Raw genomic sequence first — 24,540 nt, forward strand, 5'->3', positions numbered from 1 at the left:
CCATTCCTCATCTTTGTGACTATGTATTGGCTGTCTCCTCTTCCTATTCCCTGCTCCTTCACATCCCTGTCAGAGAATCCCTCTATTTCTTCAAGAACACCTTCTACGTGAAGTCTTTCCACATCCCCCAACTTCGATTGACCTTTAAACATTCTACCATTTGTTTAACTACTTTGGTTTATTTGAATTGATTCTCTTTCTATTTATTCTAAACATGCTAATATATGCACTTATCTCCACTTTTATCCACTTATCTTTTTGAAAAAAGGAACCAATTCAACTTCTTTTATGTGTCCTCAGTCCCTAGCACAATGTCTGGCACATAGTAGGTGCTTAGTAAATGCATGTTGATTGAATGATTCATATTATTGAATGATAGATTCAAAGTCTAACAAGATAAACTCAAAGTCTACTATGTGCTAGGCATTATGCTGGGTACTACAGGAGAGATCCAAAAGTCTGAGCCACAATCCCCACCCTCGAGAGATTTCCACATACCTTCACATATGTTGAAAGACCAGCTCTGCTTGGTAAGCAAATTTAAATACTAAGCAATAAAACCCATCCAAAAGGCTTTCATAGACTATCAGCATGTTAGAAGAACACTCACGGCCAAAGTCTCTGCCTGTTCCTGAGAAAGGGAGTAAAAATTAATCATTATTAAAAATTAACAAGTATAATTGGAAAAAAAAAGGATTTGGAAATTTGGGGCTATTACCTTTCATCATAAATAGACATTCATCTTTTGTTTTATTAGTGCTTTTGAGAAGTCCTCCCTAGACTGAACCATTTACTGAGAAAAGAGAGGATTGCTTCTCCTTGCCCACTTTAAAAGGGGGCTTTGGGTGGGGGCATCTAGTTACTTTATTATATGACAATACTTTACATTTATGTTCATGAATTAACATATAGTAACGAGTGAGCAATAAGTCATTTCTACAATCAAGAAGGTGGTGCTCTTATTATGACACACCCTTGCACTCATTGGAGGTGAGGAGAGCCTGACTCCCTTTAAAACTGGAGTCAGGATGACTGACCTTATCATTTCATCATTTCAGTTCTAGCATCCCTTTCTGCACATCAACCACCACCAAAATGATGACTGGAGGCTTAAGTGAAACTAAATCTGCAACTCCAGAAATTCAGGATATGGTTGACGAGGTGAGGTAGTACATTCTATGAAAAGAAGGATCTAATTGAAAATAATGGGTTCTGGTAATGTAATAGCCTGTGTGTGTGTGTGTGTGTGTGTGTGTGTGTGTGTGTGTGTGTGTGTGTGTGACTGTGCCTCTGCCTCTGTTTTCTCAAAGTTTGCCATTTGTGTTAGTCTTTTCAAAGAATTAGTTTTGAGGTTTGTCTATCATCTCTATGATGTTCTCATTCACTAGTTTATCTGTTGTAGCATTTTCTGTAGTAGCAAAGAACTTGAAAGAAAGTTAGACAGTCGTTAACTTGGGGAATGGCTAAAAAAATGTGGTATAAGAATGAAACAGAACTTTCATATGTCATAAGAAATGATGAGCAAGAAGAGGTTAGAGAAGCATGGGAAGACTTATGTGAGATGATGCAAAATCAGCAGAAACTGAAAAAAAAATATACACAATGGCTACGACATTATGAATCTGGTACAGCGACAAGAGCACTGAATTAGAAATCAAAGCAAGTGTGTTCAAATCCCACCCTCTGCCTCTTACTATCAGTATGACCTTCAGCAATTTGATTAATGCCTTCGGGTACCAGTTTCTGCAAATGTAAAATGAAGGCATTGGGGTAGGTGGTCCCTGATGTCTTTCCCAGCTCTAGATTTGTGTTTCTATGGGGCAAAAAAAGGACCAAAAAACCCTCTAAATACCATGTCATTATAATGACCAAGCCTGGCCTCAGAGAAGAGATATGAGAAGGCGCTTTCCTCTCTTTGCAGAGATGAGACACCACAGTTGTGGAACGTTTCCTAGACTGTCAGACGTGGTTGGTTAGTTTTTGTTGAGCTGCTTTTTTTCCTGCTTTAAAAAAAAATCTTTATTACAAAGCATGGTTCAATGGCGAGGAGAGAGAGCAAGGATAGATCTAGAAATAAAGGTGATGTAACAATAAAAGGCATCATTTTTTTTTGAGGGGAGAAGGTACAGCGATTGGGGTTAAGTGACTTGCCCAAGCTCACACAGCTAGTAAATGTTAAGTGTCTGAGGTCAGATTTGAACTCAGGTCCTTCTGACTTCAGGGCCAGTGCTCTATTCACTGCACCACCCAGCTGCCCCGAAAGGCATCAATTTTAAAAATAAAAATAGGTGCCACTCTGGGTACTGAAGGTAACATTCAGAATGACTGTATTTGGGAAGGAGACATTTTTAAAAATATGGGAAATTCAACCTTGTTACATATCTTCTGGTACCTTATGAAATCAACAGAAATCAACAGAAACAGATAATTTGCTTTAGTTCATGGAGAAGATGGTGATTGAAAAATGAGAACTTGTTCTTTTCTAACTCATTATCAATCCTTTTTGTGGTCAGTTAATTCAAACCGGTCACAAGATCTAGGTGCACTTATGAGGCCACTAAGAAATCATTAATCTGTCAAAATAAAAATATGCAATCAAAGAAAAAAAAGAAAAGAATGGTTTTATGAAGGGGAAGACAAACACTATAGAATGGAAGAAGTTATTACTTCTATTCAGATCTTTCAAATCATGTAATGTTTAGCATTTTAGAGACAGTAGAAATGTGACTTGTGTGCAAAAAAATAATAATAACCTTGAGTGTTTACTTGAGTTTATTAACTGTTGCCAACCCAATATGCCACTGTCATGGAAGATTCCAACTAGAAAGGGGATTCCTAAAAATGACAATGTCCTCCAGATGTTCCTGCTTCTGGACAGCACTGTGTAGATTGCATCAAAACCTAGAATAATTGTAGTTTTAGAGATTCACAAGCACAGTAAAAAAGCAAGTGGATGAAGATTGTCCATTGTATAGACCATGATATGTAGTTAAATGAATGGCCAGTCCATAGAGTTGGTCCGTTAGAATATCCATCTCTGACAGGCATTGGAGATGGATGATGAACCAGACCAGAATAGAAGAGGAAGAGGAAAAGGAGAGTAGGCTGAATTTTGGAAATTACATAGTCTTTTAATGAGTCCAATTATTTTCCTGAATCAGCCATTTTCTTAACACTACTATTGTGATGATGTACATGACTATGTATTATAGAATATAACAAAGTGTTCCCAATAATTAAAGCTGGGGGTGGGGGACACTCAGGAACATGGAAAGAAAGATACATGGTGGGTGTTAATACATTATATATAGTACATTACCTATGAAGAATTACATAGAAGTGACACAAAGGTTATGTTTGAACAAGAGATGTTTGATCATGAGAAGGAAGTGGACCAATGTAGCCCAAAAAGACTCTGTGATATCAATAAAACTTATGTGGTACAGATAGTTTGCCTTTGCTCTAGACATGTAATCATTTTCCTTCCTGGCACTCCATCCTATTTGTTTTCTGGAATCTTCTATATGAGGAAGGATATGTTAGACTCTTCCATGCTGAGATTTCCATGCCCCATTTTTGACAGCAGAAGAGAGGAAGAAAGCCCTTGGCCATTCCTCAGCATCTTCTTAACCTCTAACACCTCTAACAAAGATTCAGCATCGATCATCTTCCCAAAATGACTGACTTCTTCTGCATTAAGCAACCCTGGTGTAAAAGCCAGAATTTAGAGGTCCCTATACCATGGAACAATGAGAGCTTAGTGTAGTATGAATGTGCCAAATACAGAAAGCAGCCTTTCTCAGAATCATCAATCCCCTTCCTCTTTATTGTCATGGTCCAAAGATCATCATCCAGACCAGTGACCCGACTCTGGGCACTCAGTCCTGGTTGTATTTTTGGCTTTCCAGGGACTGAGATATTGATATAGTATTCCTCTGAATCCATCTAGCCTTAACTCCCTGTCCTCCCCTCATGTCCTTGGATATCTCAAGTCTACCTCAGCCTTACCTTGTGTGAGGTAGGCAGTAAAATACTTCCAAAGTAAAAGTCTACTATTTTAAGCACTATCGTTCAGTCTTTCTCTTCTATGAAAGCCCCCAATTCCCAAAATGGCTGTAATGGACTACAATAGTCAGTCATGTAGGAAAAGTGAAGGGTAAATGGGTGGATAATCTGTATGTTCATCTGGTTTTTAAACAATATTGAGAAATCTAGAGGAATGGGTATATCACCTGTGGCCATGTATAGACAGACATGGAAGAAGAGGAATGTATGGATTTTAGTCTTCAGTTTTGGAGGGAATGCCCACATAGAGAGATTCATAAAGTATTAAAGCAAAAATGAATTTCCATAAACAGTTTCGATCTTAATATGCCCAAGACCACTAATGTGTTTCTATAACTCTGAGGACCTTGGAGATCTGTTTTCTTCTATTAATCTAGTTTTTCTGCTGGGAATTTATCTCATTAAGTACTTACAGTTAATTGTAGATGAATGTAAATATTGGCACATAATGAATTTTTATACAGTATCTGAAATTCAGATACAGAAACTTAGAATCCAGTAAGAGAAATAAGACATGTACAGATATAACTGAGAAATGATAGAGACTGACAGAGACAGAGGTGATTATAGCTCAATATATTGGGTCAAATTCCTTTTGTGTATCCCCAGAGTTTAATACAGGGCCAGACATATATCAAGTGTTTGATAAACTCTTAGTGTCAGAACTGTATGAATTTAGGCAAGTCACTTACACTCTCTGGGCCTCAGTTTCTTATCCTATAAAAAGAGAGTGTTAGACTAGATGGCTTCTGAGGACCTTTGCAACCCTGAGATTCTATGATTCTAAGAAACCCATAAAAACCAATGGTAAAACAAAAGAAAAAGATGAGAAAGAATAAAGCAAGTATGATTCCTTTGCTTCCTCTTCTCCTGTGAGGACAGACAGTCACATGGCTCCTCAAGGAGGCTGCTCTCACTTAATTGTCCTGACTAATGAGCAGTTAAATGTGGTGAGACAAAAATACATTTGACTTTCAACATGATCAAGAGCAGTGGGGTTCCAGCCTAATCCTGTGGGTTTAGAACAGATCAGACCAGCTTGAGAAGACTCATTCTTTCAATAGCAGCCTTGGGGTGTTTGAGCCAGCCATAAACCACTCAGTCCTGAAGACTCCTACAAGACTGAAAGAGGGTATTCACTCCTCTGGTGCAGATTGCAACCCTTCTCACCATATAACTTTTGTGAATTTCTCTGCAAAAAAAAAAAAAAATAGATATCACCTGAGTGCCTCCTTCCTCAGTTTAATGACTATAGCTACACTGGTCCCTAACTAGGATCTTCTCTGGAGGTACAATATTTCTCCTATATGTAGGCTATAGGATTCTAGACTCAGAGCTTAAAAAGACCTCAGAGTCACTTGATCCAATATTTTAATTTTACAGAGTAGGAAACTGAGAGCCAGAAAGGTGAAGTGGCTTGCTTAAGGTCACACAGGTTGTAATTGTCAGTCATGATTCAAACCCAGCTCTTGTAAAGAGCGCTGGATTCCGAGCTCATCACTCCTTCCACTATGCTGCAATTTTTCTGCGTCCACAGTAACCTTGGAAGTTTGGTGCCAAACTATACCCGGGCTCACCCCAGTGTTTAAGGAGGATCTAGAATCCTTGCTGTCTTTCTGGGGTCCTCAGAAACAGAAGCAAACTATATCCAACTTCTCTACCTATCTACTGGTGGTGTGGACACAATAACATTGTTAAGCCATCATAAGCATGTGGCTAAAGATCCATCCATTCACTGATATGGAGAACAACCTTTAGAGTCAGAGGACCTGGGTTCAAATGACTGCCTGAGTAACACTGGATAAAATCGCTTCTTTCTGGGCTTCAGTTTTCTCATCTGCAAAGTAAAGGGGTTGGGCTAGATGTCCTGAGAGGTCCCTTTCACCTCTAGATCCATGAATCTATGCTCTAATGACCTCCTCTGTGCCAAGCACTCTGAAAGACAGAAGGATGTACAAAATGAAATGAAATGCCTGCCCTCATGGAGCGCCCAATCTGATGAGATAGACAACATTAACTGTATACAGTTGTTTTCTCTGTGTAATTCCTTTGACCTATTTTGACTGAATATTTCCAGTGACTTGATGGGGTGATTGCTTGTTGTTGTTTTTACTGAATTGACTGAATCAACTAATTAGCATCATATGGAAGGCAAGGAGGTCCTCACTGGCTATGATGGCAGAGGATTGCTTCAGATAGAGTCTACCAAGCTATAAAGGGTTTGGAGCAGGTAGCTGGCTCAGGGGATAGATTTCCAGGCCTGGAATCAGGAAGAGTCATCTTCCTGAGTTCAAATTTGGCCTTACTAGCTGTGTGACCCTGGGCAAGTCACTTGACCCTGTCTGTCTCAGTTTCCTCATCTGTAAAATGAACCAGAGAAGGAAATGACAATCCACTCCAGTATGTTTTCCAAGAAAACCCCAGATAGGGTCAAAAGAGTTAGACATGACTGAAACAACTGAACAACAAAGAATGGCTTTGAAAAGAAAACAGAATATGTCTGCTCCCTGAGGGCAAGCTTAGCTAAATGGGGAGAGGCTTGTCATCAGAAATGTCCACCACAGGTTATAATTTCTTTAGTCATAGCAACCATTAAAATAGAAATGCAATGTGAAAGATACTTCAGAAACTATGTACCAGACAGCCCATTTCTGTCTGTTTTATTCAAGAAATATGACAGTTCTGTCAGTAGTGTTTTTGGTTTTGTTGAGTCGTGTCCAACTCTTTGGGACCCTATGGACCACAGCAAATCAGGCCCTTCTATCTGCCACTCTCTCTTGAAGTCTGTCCATGTTCTTGTTCATTGTTTCTGTGACATAATCTATCTATCCCATCCTCTGCTCTCCCCTTCTCCTTTTGCCTTCAATCTTTCCCCAAATCAGGGTCTTTTCCAATGAGTCCCAACTTCTCCTTATTTGGCCAAAGGATTTAAGTTTCAATTTTACTATTTGACCTTCCTGTGAATGTAGATATGTGTAAAATCAATACTAATAAGGGTTACTGTTTTATTAATAATGATGTTCATTGAATACAAACGTCCAAAAAAAGACTGCCACCAGATGAGACACTGGGAAGCTGTACAAAACAATTTGGAAATGCAGAGTTGCTAAGTGGGGTAATATCCTGGTTTGATTCTTGATAACAGTTGTTCCTGGTACCCTGTCATTCTCTCATTATCATCTATGTAGGTCTCTTTATATGAAGTCAAGTCTACGGAGCAATGAATGAAGTAGACAGTGAGTAGATGTCAGATGAAAATGAGCAAGACAAAGAGTCAATGTGGATCAATTTCACTAACCAGTCTTCATTTTCTGAGGGCTAATTTATTCCATGAATTTCAAGCAATAAACCTGACCCCCAAGCAGCATTCCTGACAAACACAGGGTTGCACAGGAGAAAGTGTGCTGACTTTGGAGTTAGGAGATCTGGGTTCAAATCCTACCTCTGACACTTACTACCTGTGACTTTTGTCAAGTCCTTTAACCCCCCTATACTTCAGTTTTCCCATCTATAAAATGAAGGGATTGGAATAGATGGCCTCTCTCCAAGGTTTCTTCCAGCTCTAGACCTATGATCCTATCAATATTGAGTTGTGTACATGCTTCATCATAATGCAAACAGTTGGCACATGTCAGCAGAGACCCTCCCTAGACCTCCTCATCCTTGGATCCTGCTCCACCCATTAGATTTCAAAAAGGGTCCTTCCCATTTGGGATCTCAGCTTCTTTACTGTCACCTCACCCACTCCCCCATACCTGCTGAACCTGCTTTTCACTCTCACTGGGCCCTCCAAGCACTCAACCTCTCCCACTTCATTAACTCACTATTGACTACTTTGGCTCCCTACCCACTCCAGACTCTGAAACCAGTCACTTTTAATGCTGCCTTCACTATTCTGGGCTGGGGCTGCCATGACCTTTTCCAATTTAATTCTCAACTGAGGATTACTTTCTATGTCCTCTTTGTCCTCTATAATCATTACACACAATAATAACTCCCTCTTTAAAAAAATGATATATTTTCTTTTTCCATCACTTTTATTTCCCATAAACTCCCTTGCCCATGTAAGGAGGCATTCCTTACAACAAAGAGTAAAAAAGAAAAAGAAAAAATATTCAAAAACTCTAACAACCAAGTCCAAAAGGATTTTCACCATTCTTCTTAAGTCCCCACCTCTGCAAAAAAAAAAAATACCAAAGAGTGGGATCTCTTTATCAAAATTCTCTCTTCACTTGGATTCTGTATCACTATATTGGTCTCATTCAACTAGGTTTGTAAACAATCCTTCTCTTTTTCCTTTTTCTAGCCTTCTGTTCCTTAATTTTCAGAATTTCCCAAGACTCAAACTTCAGCCTTCATAACTTTTCTCCTAGATCAACTCCTTCTCTATATTTTACCTCCTGAACAGTGGCCTTCTCATTGCGGAGCAATCTCTATTCTGACACTCACTCTCCTCAGTGGTGACTCCCTAGTCTGGACCACCATTTCCTGAGGGGCCCTGGGCACAGTCACCTCTCTTGGCTCCACTCATTCTCTGTACTTCTTCCTATCTTGCACCCAAATGAGGGACCTCTCCCCCACCCTCCACTTTCACTTTTCAGCATCCTTTTATATTTTCTCTTTCCCTGTCTTATTTGCTTATATTTGTACCCCCAGCAATTAGCACAGTATCTGGCCAATAGAGAATGCTCAGCAAATGCTTTAGCTATAAATCTGTACTCTCTTCCTTTCCCATTGCTTCAACTATTACCTCTTCACTAGTTGACTTCCAAATTCCAAATCTAATATTTGCCCCCGCCCCCAGTCAAACTCAAATCCCTCAATTTCAGCTACCTAGGAGTCATTTCCACTGAGACATGATGGTATTAACTCAAAGTCACCATGACCAAAGGTGAACTCCTAAGTCTCCTGTAAATTCATTCCCTTTCTCATCTTCCATCCCTGTCATTGCCACCAATAATTCTCCCAGTCACCTAGGTCTAAAACCTTAGATTTATCTTTAGTCATCCTTCTGTTTTATCATCTATATCCAACTTATCAAGGACTGGAAATGTTTCCCTCCATATGGCTCCTATCCTTTCCCCCCTAGCCACCTAGTCTCCTCTAAGCCCTCATCACTTCACTCTTGGATTACTCTACTAGTGTGTTAGCAACCCCACTGGCATACCCAGGACGACTGCTAGCACAGGGTCTTAGATCTGCTTTCCTAGGAAAGACAGCTGTTCAAGGGGGCAACAAGCTTTTTTAATTACATTCATTAGTTCAAGGGGAAAATCTGCACCCTGAACTTCAGAGAAAATCCAAACAAAGAAAATAGAGAGCAGAGAAATAAAGACCAACAGACAGGGTTTCTAACTTCTGAGAAATTAGCACAGATCAAAAGACAGATTCAACTGTCTGACCAGGGCAATGCATACAGTTACCAGAGAGAGAAGGGCCAACATCTGGGGTTTTCGAAGCCAGGATGGGCTCCTTAATGGCTACCCAGAGTCTCATTTGGTCAAATCACAGAAACTCCCAAAGCAAAATGCTAACCTTAGAGTTTATATACCCTTTTTTAGAGTCAGAAGGCATCATAACCCTCTTGACTCAGTGCCTAATTAGAAATTAGCAAGAGGTGTGAAAGCCTTCCTACAAGCAAGCCTCCCCTAAACAAGCTTCCCTTAATGGGCTCCACCTGAGGCCTCTTAATGGGCAGGGAAGATCTTATATCCCATTAACATTACAATTAATTGGTCTGCTTAACCCAAAGTTCTACCCTATTAAATCTATGCTCTGTGTAAACCTTCCTCAAATATTTCTACAAAGTATTGCATCATTCTTCTGCTCAAAAAACTCTACTTATTTTCTACTGAACCAAGTCCAAACTCTTCTCCTTGGCTTTCCAGACCCTCCATAAGGGGGTAGTTCTCTGCCTACAACAACTATAACAACAAAAGTTATCAACCACTTGCTACCCATAGACCACTATGCTAAGCAGTGAGGGAAAAGTCAGTTGAAATAAGATATAGTTCCTCCTCTCCCAGAGAAGAAACATATTGCAGTGGGAAGAATGATTAGAATTAAGGGACATAAGTTCAAATCCCACTTCTTCCATTTACTACACATGTGACCTTGGCAAATTTTTAAACTTTTCTGGGTCTTAGTTTATTCACATGAAAAACAGAGGGTCCTTGTAGATAATCTTTAAGGTCTTTTCCAGCTCTAATCTGTGTTCTTTTGATCAAAAGTACCTTCTATTCTGTCTAGTCATGAAAACATATGCCCATTCTTGCCTCCTTTCTTTTGCTTTTGTTTTCCTGCCCTACTCAAACCTCCTGCCCCCACCACAACTTTGCCCTGGACTTCCCTCTCTCCTCTCTTCCTTCTACCCAATGAAACCCTGGCCCATCCATCAAGACTTCACAGAGCAATAATTGAACTGCAGGTAGCCACAGAGGCTAGAGAGACATCATGAAGGCAAGTGTGATTGGTTAAAAAGAATCCCCTCTTCAAGGACAAAGAAGAGCCCTGGCAGAAATGCAGTCAGACCTCAGTCCATTTGTCTGACCAGAATGTTCCCAGATGTATGCCAGGACCCTAGGTTTCAGGCAAGTTAATGCTGTATTCCATGAGAAGCCCAGAAAAACAGAACTGCAGCAATGTGTGTTGGATGGTAGGGAAATGTGGCAGCTCACTGGATAGCTTCTTCAGAATGCCCAAACTGGTAGATAGCCCACAGGTATCTCAAACTTAGTGTGTCTAAAACTGAACTCATTATCTGTTTCTCAAAACCCTCTTCTCTGCCAAAATTCCCTATTTTTTTTTTTGGAGGGGGGAAGGCAGGGCAATTGGGGTTAAATGACTTGACCAAAGTCACACAGCTAATTTTGTGTTAAGTATCTGAGGCCAGATTTGAACTCAGGTCCTCCTGACTCCAGGGCCGGTGCTCTATTCACTGCACCACCTAGCCACCCCAAAACTTCCCTAATTCTATTGAATGCACCGCTGTCCTTCCAGTTTCTCAGGTTTGGAATCTCAGCATTGCCCTCATCTCTTCACACTCCCCCTCCCCCCCATATTAAATCACTCACTAAATCTTGATATTTTAAACTCTATAACATCCCTCATGTTATAACGATAACATTATTTTTACTTAATAAATAAAATTGATACTCATCTAAACTTCTTCCTTGAATTTTCCATTCTATACTCTTGATGTGAACCCAGTGGAACTTTAGTGGTGCTAGTAAGCACTTTAAAATTAGCTTGCTCAGGGGCAGGTAGGTGGTGCAGTGAGTAGAGCACCGGCCCTGGAGTCAGGAGGACCTGGATTTGGATCCAGCCTCAGACGCTTAACACACACACACATACACACACACACACACACACACACACACACACACACACACACACACAAACTAGCCATGTGACCTTGGGCAAGTTACTTAACCCCAATTGCCCTCCAAAAAGAAAAAAAAATTAGCTTGCTCTTTCCAGTCTAGGCAACATTATCTATCATAGAAATAAGTGACACATCCCTCTCACCGACCCCTTCTCCCTTCTCATAGAGCTCCCACTGAGGTTCAGGTCCTCACTACCCCTTTCCTAGATTATGACAACAGCCTCCTTGCATAGTGCCTGGCACATCATAGGTGTTTAATGAATACTCATTGATTGAGAAAATATAAATATCTACACGTGTATATAAATGTGCATGAACATCTAAATGATTTTAAATATCTAGATTGTGATTTCTTTAGTGTGGGAAAGTTCTAGAATGAAAACTCCCTCCATCAATGTAGATCAGCAACTCATGTATAACTTAGAAATTTACGTGGCACTGAGAGTGATTTGCCCATGGCCATGTAGCTATGATATACCAGAGGCAGGATTTGAACCCGGGTCTTCTTTACTCCCAAGCCAGCCTTCTGTCTATTGGTCCATACTGCTTCTCATGTCTGTGAATGTCACTGTGCATATGGGTGTAAGTGCATCCATGAGTGTATCTTCAAAAGGTAGCAGGGGGCCTATTACTGAAGCATCCTTACCATCATATTTAATCAAATCTATTACCAGTCATATGCATGTTCGTTACTGTTTTATTAGTTAAGAACAAAGATCAGGATGAATATGGATAAGTTATTCCCCTTCCTGAGCATCAGTTTCCTCATGTATAAATAAAGCAGCTAGATTTGGTATCTAAGCCTATTTCCAGCTCCAACAATCTAGGAGTTCATTAACTTCAGTCAGAGAATGATAAAGGACTTTCAGGTTATCTAGTCTAGCTTCCTCATTTCACAAATGTAGAAACTGAGACCCAAAGAAGTGAATCAAGCAAGCAAGCATTTATTAAATGCCAAGCATTGTACTATGTCCTCTGAATACAAAGATAAATGCAAAATAGCTCCAGCTCTTAAGGAGTCAACATTCATGTTTTTAAATAATATTTTATTTTCCCCTCACTTACATGTTAAAATTATTTTTAAGACTTTTAAAGTTTTGAGTTCCAAATTCTATCCTTCCCTTTCCCCCTCCCTCCCTTCTCCTTCTCTCTTTCTGAGATGGCAAGCAATCTGACATAGGCTACACATGTACAATCATATAAAACATTTCCATATTAGTTGTATTGTACAAGAAGCCTTGAAAAAGAAAGAAAGAAAAAAAGAAAGAGAATGAAAAATGGTATGCCTCAGTCTGTATTCAGACAACATCAGTTCTTTGGAAGCAGATAGCCTGTTTCATCATAAGTCCTTTAGTATTGTCTTGGATCATTGTATTACTAAGAATAACAAAGTCATTCACAATTCTTCATCATACAATATTGTTGTTACTGTATACAACATTCTCCTGGTTCTGCTCACTTCACTTTGCATCAGTTTGTGTAATTCCTGCTTGTCATTTTTTTTATAGCATGGCAATATTTCATCACAATGATATACCACATCTTGTTCAGTCATTCCACACTTCATGGGCATCCCTTCAATTTCCAATTGTTAGTCACCAAAAAAGAGCTGCTATAAATATTTTGTACAAATAGGTCTGTTTTCCTTTTTCTAAAAACATTTTTGGAATATAGACCTAGCAGTGGCATTGCTGGATCAAAGGGTATGTACAAATGTATAGCCCTTCGCCTGTAGTTCCAAATTGTTCTCCAGAATGGTTGGATCAGTTCACAAAGGAGTCAACATTTTAAGGAGGAAGACAGCACAGCATAAATACAGTCTATACAAACAAATACAAGGTAACCTTAGAGGAAAAGGCACTAGCAACTGTGGGCACCAGAAAAAGGACTAATGTAAAAGGTAACATTTGAGCTAAGTCTTGAAGGAAACCAGGGAGTCTAAAAGGTAAAAGTGAAGGAGACTGTTTCAGAACATTCAATGACTCACCCAGGGTCACACAGTGGCAATTACTCAGCAAACATTTATTAAGCACCGACTATATGCCAGGATCTTATTAAGTTCTGGAAATATAAAGACAAAAAGGAAACATTCTCTGCTTCAGCTTATATTCTCTTAGGAAAGACAAGTTGTGCATAAATAAGTTTATACAAAGCAAATACGTCAATGGGGTGGGGGTACACTAGCAGTTGGGTGTATCAGGCAAGGCTTCATATAGAAGCTGCCACTTAATTTTGAACAGGAGCCATGATTTAAAAAAAAAAATTAGGCTTCCATTTTCTAGTCCAATACTCTTCCCATTTCATGTCACCTTCTGCCTACTACTATAATGATAAATTGATTGATCAAAATGAAAATTATGGTTAGAATGGTTCTGGAAAACATTCAGCCCTGTAAATGTACAGGGAATCTGAATGCCAGTGACTATATTGGCCTGTTTTCTTATGGGTTTGTATGTAGACATTTCTCTGTGTGTATCACTCTGGATTTATTTACTCTGTAACTAGGTGTATGAGCACACACCCAAGAATATTCATATAAGCATGTGGTGACCTGATGTAACTGTGTTAGAGACTTCTTTCTGATGTGAACTCAGGGATTGGATATATTTTGGATAGGACTTTGGTTTGTTGGCCTGTTGCCCCCACCCAGATGATCTGGGAACTTCAGGACCTACTACTCCCCAGAGAGTCAGAAGCTCCCTTGACAGGTACCTCAAACTCTAAATATGAACTTATTTATTCACAAATGATTGGAAATAGAATTTTTAGCATGCTAGAAGAAAGTCATGATACACACCACCACATATTCTATTGATGGAGTACTTGGGTGCCTGTACTTGGACCCCAATTCCAAGACCATATTTCTCCCTAGCCTCAAAACACTGTCCTTGGCAATCTCTCCCCAGCCCAAGCCACTATGCCTAGCAATAACTCATGAGTAGACCCCAGCCAAATACTTATCCATCTTCTTGGTTCAGTAACAAGATGCACCTGTAATAATTCCGCTGGATTATCTATACCAACTCCCTACCTCATTATATACATCTTGGATTCCTCATTATATATACCTTAGACTTTAGACATATGGATACTCCCTACATCTATCTTGTCAAAGTTGACATTGATGGATGGCAGACTGAGCATTCCTCAGTCAGCCCTGGTCACTAATTGACTTAGTGACATTGCAGGCCTAAAAACCACACCTCCTTGTGACCCCCCCCCCAACTTTTTTTACTTTTCCCAGTGAACCCTGGGTAAAACACCTGCCCAATAGATACAAAAAGTACATGTTCCTTTAAGAACTGACCGCTCCTTAACTCCTCCCTAATCCCATCCCATATTACCTAGTTAGCATATTTGGCACTTTTTTACTATATAGTTTATCCTATATAAACTTCAACTGTACACAGGTCACAGGTTCCTTGTAAACTTTTGCCCACTGAAAAGGGTAAAAGTAAACCATTGCCACTTTGACTTAAAGAGTGCTTGAGTCTGTGAATTCATTCCAGATGACCCTGTCCAGTACTCCAGTCCTTGAGGGGTCCCTGAATGCCCCCTCAAACTGCATTACTATGAACCTAATTCTTTCTGCCTTCCTCCTCCCCAACATCTGCCTTGTCTCTATAACATATAATCATATAATACTGGGAGTCCACACACACACACACACACACACACACACCAGCCTTTCCCTCCTCGACTCCTCTTATCTGAGCCATTTTCTGGCTTCCTCTCTGTCCTTCCTTTCTAAAGCCACCTTAAACTCCATGCCACCACCACCACCACCACTATTGATAGTCAAAAGATAAAAACAAGAAGCTTTCTGAGGAAGAAATGCAAGCTATCATTAGCCAGAAGGAAAAAAAAATCTCAGAATCACTAATACTTAGAAAAATTAAAGCATTTCTGAGTTACCACCTCACACCCATCAGGCAAAGTTGACCTAAATAAAGGAGCTTTGCAAATGCTGGAAAGGTTCTGGAAAACAGGTACATTAATACATCCTACTTGGAACCAGAAGTAAGCTGTTTGGGGTCAGATTCTCAGCTACCTGTGCAATTTTGCTCTACCTCTTTCCCCCTTCTGCTTTGCATGTAGAAATGTTCATCTTATTTGGTGCTTGTTAAGTTCAGAATAAAAAGGAAAAGGAAAAAAGCAGGAGGGGAGGGGAAAGAGGAAAGAATGGCCTCTCCCAGAGCAGTTGGCTGTTCCTTTTTCCTGCTTGGGAAGTTAGTCACCCCTTTGCCCCAGATTATTCCTCCTCCCCTGCCCTGCCCTGCCCCAGATTGGTCTGCTGCCTCCTCCCTAGAAACCCTGAGAGAGAACAGCAAGCATTCATTCTGAAGCTACTTCAGTCAGTGGATGGATACTCAGAGATTGCTCCAGAATCAGACAGTAATATCCCCCTCTAGTCTGTACGGAGTCTAAAATATTCTCTCCTGTGCCTGCTGCCATCTGCTCCTCACAATTCTATTAGGCAGGGTGGGGCAGCTAATACTGTCCCTCCCTCCACATGTCTACCTGCTGAAATCTTTCTCCTTTTTCAAGTCCCAACTCAGGTTGGGCCCCCTTCTCCAAGAAGCCTTACTGATCTCTCCTGCAAGATGAGCTCCCCCTCCTCTAATTTCCTGGTAGCACTTAATCTACACTTCTTCTCTGCCCTTGAATCACAGTCTCCCTTGAATCCTTTTCATCTGGGAATGTGTTATTTCTCACATATTAGATTATAAACTCCTTCATTTAATAAACCATTTAGTATCTACTACATGTAAGTCAGAGGACCTATATTGTCCTTTATTGTTCAGCACAATGTCTTATGGGTAGAGTGTAGCTGTTTCATGTTTGTTCAATTGATTTGCTCTGACAAATGAAGTACTTAAAATTCAGAGAAGTTAAAGGACTTACCCAAAGTCTCACAGCTAGTAAGCAATAGAGTTCACCTGAACCCTAGCCTCTTGATTCCAAGCCCATGGCTCTTTCTCTTTGACCATGCTGTATCTCACCAAGTTTGGAGAATTGTGTTTATTTCTGGGCAGCCTGGATTTATGAAATACATTGATGGACTGGGAACTGTCCAAAAGAGGCTAAAAGAGTGGAAGGCTTCAAAGTCCATGTCATAGAAAGATCCACTGAAGGGATTGTTTATCCTGGAAAAGAAAAGACTGACGGGGAGCAAAATATCTACCTTGAAGTATTTGAAAGTGGCAGCTAGGTGGCACAGTGGATAGAGCACCAGGCCTTGGTGTCAGGGAGACATCTTCCTGCATTCAAATCTGTCCTAAAACACTTACTAACGGCATGACCCTGGGCAAATCACTTAATCCTGTTTGCCTCAGTTTCCTCATCTGTAAAATGATCTGGAGGAGGAAATGGCAAATCACTCCAGAAAACCCCAAATGGGTCACAAAGAATTGGACACGGCTGAAAGGTCTCAACAACATTTGAAAACCTATCCTTTGGAAGAATTATTAGCCTTGTTCTGCTTGGACCCAAAGGGCAAAGCCAGGAACAATGTATGTAAGTTGCAAATAAAGTCAATTATCTATCTAGAGCTGTTCAGAAGCAGAATGGACTGACATGGAGTTGGCGATGCTCTCCTTTCGCCTTTCAAGCAGAGGTGGGATGATCTTGTGCCAGGCATGTTATATTGGGGATCCCAGGTATGGGTGCATTAGATGGCCGCTGAGGTCCAATCCATCCCTAAAATTGCTGCTTCTGTGATTTTCTACAACTTTGTGAGGTCACCATAGGAACACAGATTCATAGAGCTAGGCCAGAGGTTCTCTACCTTTTTGTCTGTCTTAGATCCCCTTAGCCGTTTGATGAAACTCATAGACCCTTTCTCTGAACAATGCTTTTAAATGCATAACAACAAAGTGATTCTACTTTTATGTAAGATTACAAAGGAAACCAAAGTTTAGAAAAAATAAAGATGTAATTTTTTTCACATCTAAGTTCATGAACCCCTGAAATCTATCTGTGGGTTCCTTGGGGGTTTGTCTGTATACCCTGGGTATAGAACCCCTAGAACTAGAAGATCCATCAGAAGTCATCTAGTCTAGGGCTGGAGAACCTGGGGGCCTCAAGGCCACATGTGGCCCTCTAGGTCAAGTTTGGCTCTTTGACTGAATCCAAACTTCACAAAACAAATGTTCTTAATAAAAGGATTTGTTCTGTAAAACTTGGACTTGGTCAAAAGGCCACATCCAAGGAGTTAGAGGGCTACGTGTGGCCTCAAGAGCTCAGCTCTACTAGAGTCCCTCCTTTAACAGCTAATGTGACTGAGGTGGCTAGAGATGACTCACCCTATGATACACAGGAAGTGAACGTCAGAGGGGAAAGTTAAAGTAACCCCCAACACCAGAGGCAGAGCTCACTCCACGACACCCCTTGACCTGTGGGGGCAGGTTTGTTGCTTGTCCTACATTCTCAAAGGGGACTGTGACCTCAGGAAGGTGATGCCATGACATGCAAGTGAATTGGATTTCAGTGAGAAAGGGCTCACTTTCTCCTCTGGAGCCCACTGGGTGCAGTGGCAAGATAGAGATCAGGACTGGAGATAGCCCAGGATAGAATGGGAGACCTTGACCTTCTTAAGCTAAGGTCTTTAACAAGTTTAAAAAAAAAAAGAAAAAGACGTTTTGACTGAGGCAACACAGGTTTGGTGACTAAAGATAAATAAGAAAGGAGGCAGATTTTAATGATTTTAATCATTATGTTTTTCCAACAAATGATTTAATCATTTAATGATGAGGACAAGGCATTTACACTTTTGAAAGTTACTTCCTTTCCTATTTCCATGAAGAACAGGGATGCCTATTACTTCTCTACTCTTTTAAGACTTCTCATAACAGTTAGGTGTAAACCATGGACGTCCTATTCCAATGCTTTATCATAGTGTGGAGGTGATCCTGTGCTCTCCAAACCTGTGCCCTTCAGAGCATAAGCTCTAGCAGGCCCTTCCTAGCCAGAAAGGCCTGGTGACAAATTGCATGCCTGAAGACCAAGGATCAGCCTGGCTTACTTATGAAAGGTCTATTATCAGAAAAATGCTGAACCAGGTGATGTGTGTGTATTGGCCACAGACACTCATAAAGACCATCTATGAAGTATTTGTAACCTATGTAGGCAGAGGATATACCCACACTGACAACATTATGTGTGCTCGAAGCACAGCCTTGTACTTTGTTATTATAAGCCCCTGTCTTTCTGAAGGAAGTTACTGACAGTAACAACTACTTAAAAATCCAAGAGTGTGAGCTTGTATAAGAGACCACAGATTAGATGAAAAGTTAGAAGTTGACAATTTGGCCACTGCCTGAAGGGCTTAGGGTGAGGCAATCCTGGAAAGCAGAGAACTCAGAGCCAAAAATGTTAAATCTGATAATGCATTGTATGGTATGGGGGAAGCTGAAGGAAAAAAAGTTTGCCTGACTTTTGCTTGCTAAGAAAGTTTTTAAACTTAGTTTAATTTGTTTTAGTGAACAAAAATCTATTTTCTCTCCCTCCTCTACTCACTTCTGTTGGAAAAACAAATGCAAATGCTTGTAACCAACATGCATAGTGTTGAAAGAAAAATCTTCATTAGGGTTTCACCCTAAAGAAATCAGGTAGACTTGGGAAAAATGTAGCAAAAGGAGATTATTATTATTTCAAAGGAATACACATTGCATAGGCCTGGCCCAGAGCTCAGTTTGCTCTTAACCTTTTGAAGACAATCTTTCTTAACAACAGTAGTCAGTGTCTGAGGCAGGATTTGAGTCATCCTGATCCAAGCTCAATGTTCTTTCCACTGAGCCACCTACCAGCCCAACCACTCTGTACCTGCTGCTGCTAATTCAATTTTTTTTAAATTTCCAGCCATACCTCTTCATTTATTGAATTCTAGGTTGAGAACAGTATCAAATGGGTTAATGTAAATATAGTGCTTTGCAAATTTAGAGCAGTTAGGTGGCATTGTGGATAGAGCCTAGAGTCAGGAAGATTCATCTTCCTGATTTCAAATCTGGCTTCAGACACTTACTAGATGTGTGACCCTGGGAAAGTCACCTAACTCTGTTTACTTTAGTTTCCTCGTCTGTAAAATGAGTTGGAGAAGGAAATGGTAAACCACTCTAGTATCTTTGCAAAAACAAAACAAAACCCGAATGGGGTCATGAAGAGTTGGACACCACTGAAACGACCGAACGCAAGAAGCATGAGATGATGCTGATTTCTAGGCAACTAATTCTGAACCTGAAATTTGGACACCAAAGTGAATCTTATTCTTCTTCAGGTTAAACAGAGGGATTATTTGTCTTTGTACCACAGTACCTAGCACAGTGACTAAACACATGGTAGGTGTGTAATAAATGCTTGTTGATGTGTTGATTAGCATGGAGAAGACTCACTGGAATCATGGTAAATGTATTCAGGTACTTGAAGGGATAGAGAGAGATGAGATTTGATCTGTTTGGCCCCAGAAGACAGAACCAGTAGTAATGGTTGGAAGTTGAAAAGAAGCAAATTTAAGCTTGAAATCATGAAAGCATTTCTAATAACTAGAGTTATCCAAAAGTGGAATGAGAAGGCCATCAGACCCCGAATCTAGAGTTGGAACAGACCTCAGAGACCAGCTAGTCCAACCACCTCCTTTTACAGTTGAGGAAACTGAGGCCCCTAATGACTTGCACAAGGTCACATGAAGTAAAGATCAGAGGCAGGATTGGAATCCAGATCCTCTGACTCCAATGGTAGTATTCTTCAGCTTGCCACTGTCCCTCCTCACTGGAAGTCTTCAAACAAACACTGGGTGAGCATGGAATCACAGATTTTAAAGGCAGAAGAGAGCTTAGTAGTCTAGTCAAACCTCCTTGTTTTGGGATAAGGAAACTGAGGCCCACAGAAGTGAAATAATTTTTTCAAGTCACACAGGTAGTGACAGAGCCAGGATTTGAACCCAGGTCCACTGGATACAAATCCAGCACTCTGTCCACTGTACCACACTGACCTTCAACTCATTAGATATGTCCTATACTGGGGCTGTTTTTTTCTTTTATTATTAGGACTGTGCATAGATTAGTCACTGAGGTGCCTTCGAACTAAGGTTCTGAGATTCTAACTTAGGATCTTTAGAAACTCAGAGATTTAGAGAATCCTCAGCAGAAGATGTGCATTGCAGTCTCTGAGGGAACCCTAGCAACCCATTACATATGTGGTCAATCAATCATTTATTCCTACTTTGGAAGAAATAATTGCTGTCATAATTGATTCCTTCCTTTTGAAATTATTTTGGGTAAATATTGTATTGTAAGCTCCTTGGGAGCAGGGGTTGGCTGTGTTTTTTTTTATTTAATTCCCAACACCTGGCACAGTGCCTTAGGCACAGTAGGCAAAAACATAAATTTTTTAAAAATCATTTATTAATTGTTTGAGGAATGGGGGGAAAGAAGGGTTTGACTAAAATTCCATTGTTGGCAGCGTTACATTGGCCACTGAGTAGACCAAACCAGAAATTACTTTCATATAAATTAACTAAATTCCTTACCTCCTCTCTTTTCTTAAGGTAAAGCCACAGTTTGAAAAAAAGAGCAACGAAAAATATGACACTTTTGAGGCCATAGAATACAAAACCCAAGTGGTTGCTGGGATCATATATTATGTAAAGGTCAGTGTTCAACAAGTCATTGAATTCTACTGCATTTTCTTTCTATTTGGATGTACGTAGAAAGTGTGGGAGATAGTTTGTCCCTTTACCTTTTGAGTAACTGGAGAAATGAAAGTGTCTGCCCCAGGGGAAATATAAAGTGATGGTATGGTACCTGAGAGAAAGTTAAGAAAGGAGGAACCCACTTTAGAAAGAGATTCATGACAACCTGAGAAAAAGAGGACTAATGTGGTAGGTTTTCCTCTCATATTGAACATGGGAGATGTCAACCAAAAAATGGATGATGAAATGAGAGGGAAGGGAGAAGAAAGAGAGATAGAGGGAGAGAAAAAGAGAATGATAAAGGCTCTCCTAGTCCCTTACTTTGAGTAGCCAGACAACTGGAGAGAGGAAAGACCAAGACAGGATGATTAATAGAAATGAGTTTCTATCATGTTCTCTCATGTTTAAGACTGTGACTCTGAGAATTTACATACAGACTTTAATATACTCATGATTATTCATTTGGGAAATTCCATTTGCTTTTATGATTCCTCTAATAACAGGTTAGCCCACACAATTGTGAATTACATGCTTCCAAATGGAGATTAAAGTCTCAGGGCATATTGTCCTAGGATTTCCTGGATAGGAACCATGAGATAAAAGAGGGAGAAAATTCGCAAAGTACTGGGTCTTTCATGTCACCATAGCCTCTGAAACAAGGCTTATATAAACAACTAGAGTATATGTTGCTTGAGAGTAAGCATCCTGTCTTATATGAGAGCTGTACAAAATGTGAGTGGTAGATCACCATTGGTGCCAGGAATTCATATACAATCTTATCAGAAATTACTAAAGTACACTTTTATTTTTTACAAATCCTAGACATATTTAAGAGATTTTTTTTCCAAATTCATGATGGATTTTTATCATTGTAGTAAATTGTTGGTCTGTGAACCCTCTCTACCAAACCAGATCTAAACCCATCTATTGACTTTGTTTATCAGTCACAGGTATTAATTACCTAGGGTTATACAACTACTAAGTGTCAGAAGATTTGAACCCTCTGCAGGTAAAACCCAGTAATCTCCATGACAGCATAATTTTAAAAGAAATGTATGACCCTGGAGACCCTCAATGTAACCAGCAGTGGTTAACTGCTGTTAACTCCTCGGCCACTCCTTTGGGGATTGTGAGTAGATACCTAGGAAATGTGGATAGGATGGATCCAAGTGTTTCTGTCTTTAAGGTGTAGCAGAGTAGAAGCACCTCAGCTGAGTTAACGAGGCTGTATTAAGGTACTAGGAGATGTCAGGCAGGCAGGAACACCTGCTGCAGCACAGGAAGGAAGGGAACAATGTCTATTAAGGGCCAACTACATGCTAGGCCTTTCATGCATATTCTCTCATTTTCTCCTTACCAATGAGATAGAGACATTTCTTAGATGAGGAGAATGAGTCTAAGTGACTTCCCTAGAGTCACACAGCTAGTAAGTGTCTGAGGTAAGAGTCATGCTCAGGTCTTCTTGACTCCAGGCCCATCATGCTCTCATTGTGGGAAATGTTGCATCTGAGCACCCTCTCTACTGACACTGATCTGAACCCAACTGCTGACTTTGCAGATCAGTCCTAGGGAGGTACTTGGGGCCTACAGTGGTTATGTGACTTAACCAATACCTTACCTCTCCAAGGCACTACCCAGCTGTCTTGTTGCTTTCACTTACTCTGTTTTTCTAAAGATAGGACTTTGTTAAAGGTAGTGTGCTAAGTGCTACTGTCTGGGAGGGAATGGGAGATGAAACACCAGAGATGGGAACAGTGAGGAGATAGGACCCTCCCTCCAGGGAGAAGGCACAAGAAGTACAAAGGCCACACTATTTTCAAATAAACTTGGGTAAAAATTAAAAAGGGGGAGCCCTTATTTTTGTATGATATATGATCTTTTTTTCCTACAAATATCAGAAAATAAAACCCTTAAAAATAAATGGATCTCTGGGACAGAGGCATAATTTAAATTCAAAACAGCAGCTGGCCCTCTTATTAAAAATTAGTTGTTGAGGTATTCAAATATCCAGGTGCTTAACAATTAGAGTCAGCCATGGTGTAATGAAAACAGGCTGGATTTGGGATCAGATTCTGGCTCAGCTGCTTTGTGACTTTGGACAAAGGATGGGAAGGGTTGTGGGGGGAGGGGTGAGTTAAGAACAAGTACTTATTAAGCAGCTATTTTGTGCCAGGCACTATGCCAAGCTCTTTATAAATGTTATCTTATTGACACAACAACCCAAAGGGGCAGGGCCTATTGTCATCCCCACTTTTCAGATTGAGGAAATCAGTTGAGGAAACTGAGGCAGACAGGAAATGACTGAAGGTGTTCCAGGCCCATCATTGTATCCACCGAATGCCCCAGCTGCCTCACAAGTAACATACAAGTTCTGGACAATGACTGAGCTCGCTGGGCTTCAGTTTCTTCAACTACAAAATGAGCAGATGGGACTTAAGTCCCTTCCAGCTTTAAATCTGTGACCTTAAGAACTGACAGTAGCATGATGTGGCTGCATAAATGAACATTCTTGTTCATTGGCCCTTTGTGGGACTCAATTCCCTTAGCTTTAAAAATAAAACTTAATGATCTCTCAGGTCACTCCCTGCTATAATTTTGTTAGGCTCATTCATAAGTTAGAATAAAAATGTACAGTTCACATCAGAGGTCATCTGGCCATAACCCTTAACTAAAACAGGAATGTACCCAATACAGTGACTCTCAGGGGTGAGAGGGACTGGGTTGGAATACACACCACTGATTTTCCACTTTTCTTTATTTGCAGGTACATCTTGGAGGTGATCAATATGTACATTTGAAAATATTGAAACCTCTCCCTCACACAGGTGAGCCAGTGGAGCTATTGGACTACCAGACTGGAAAAACCAAGGATGATGAAGTGACCTACTTTTAGAGCCATAGTCCAAAATGCATTTGGTCACTTTCGTGAGCATCCTATATCAATAAGCACAAGTGAAATGAAACATGAGTCTTTGTAAAGTAGATTTTGACTTTGATAATGTATTTGAAAGTTTTGTCAATGTTCCCTCTTTTTTTATTCTTTGTTATAAGGGATGGCTCACTGGATAGAGGAAAGGGACAATATATATTCATAAATAAAGTGATATAAGAACAAAAGATATCAATTAAAAATTTTTAATCAATTCTGAAATTATTTCCTCTAATAAATCATTTTACATCTCGGCTCTACCCATGGTAGAAATTTCTTTCCAATAGTCAAGGAGCATTAGGTTACCCTATAAAACTGCCAAACAAATTTGTGTAGTGCCCTCTCTGGACTCCTCCCCCAACTTATACATGCAGTTATGGGTTGGGTTCCCATATAAGGGCTCCAATCCCAGGTAGTAGGGGCAATCCTATGGGTCTACATCCCATATAATTAGCAAAAACATTTACTCAGATG

General features: G+C 40.2%; 1 protein-coding gene across 1 annotated transcript; it reads left to right on the forward strand.

Moving 5' to 3' along the window:
- The first annotated feature begins 1,002 nt into the window (after positions 1–1,002).
- Positions 1,003–24,326, forward strand: LOC138143687 (cystatin-A1-like). The gene is made up of 3 exons (XM_069064914.1): positions 1,003–1,161; positions 20,994–21,095; positions 23,902–24,326. The coding sequence occupies exons 1-3, from the start codon at positions 1,096–1,098 to the stop codon at positions 24,028–24,030; spliced, it is 297 nt and encodes a 98-aa protein (XP_068921015.1). The 5' UTR covers positions 1,003–1,095; the 3' UTR covers positions 24,031–24,326.
- The last annotated feature ends 214 nt before the right edge of the window (positions 24,327–24,540 follow it).

This window comes from Petaurus breviceps, unplaced genomic scaffold, assembly GCF_028583685.1.
Source record: "Petaurus breviceps papuanus isolate PSGF00001 unplaced genomic scaffold, PetGlider_PUasm1.0 90654, whole genome shotgun sequence".
Classification (NCBI taxonomy): Eukaryota; Metazoa; Chordata; class Mammalia; order Diprotodontia; family Petauridae; genus Petaurus; species Petaurus breviceps.

Coding starts and splice junctions, on each gene's coding strand:
- LOC138143687 (XM_069064914.1), top strand. CDS start 1,096: ATGATGACTGGAGGCTTAAGTGAAACTAAATCTGCAACTCCAGAAATT. Junction 1,162..20,993: donor TTCAGGATATGGTTGACGAG/GTGAGGTAGTAC, acceptor TCTTTTCTTAAG/GTAAAGCCACAGTTTGAAAA. Junction 21,096..23,901: donor GGATCATATATTATGTAAAG/GTCAGTGTTCAA, acceptor CTTTATTTGCAG/GTACATCTTGGAGGTGATCA.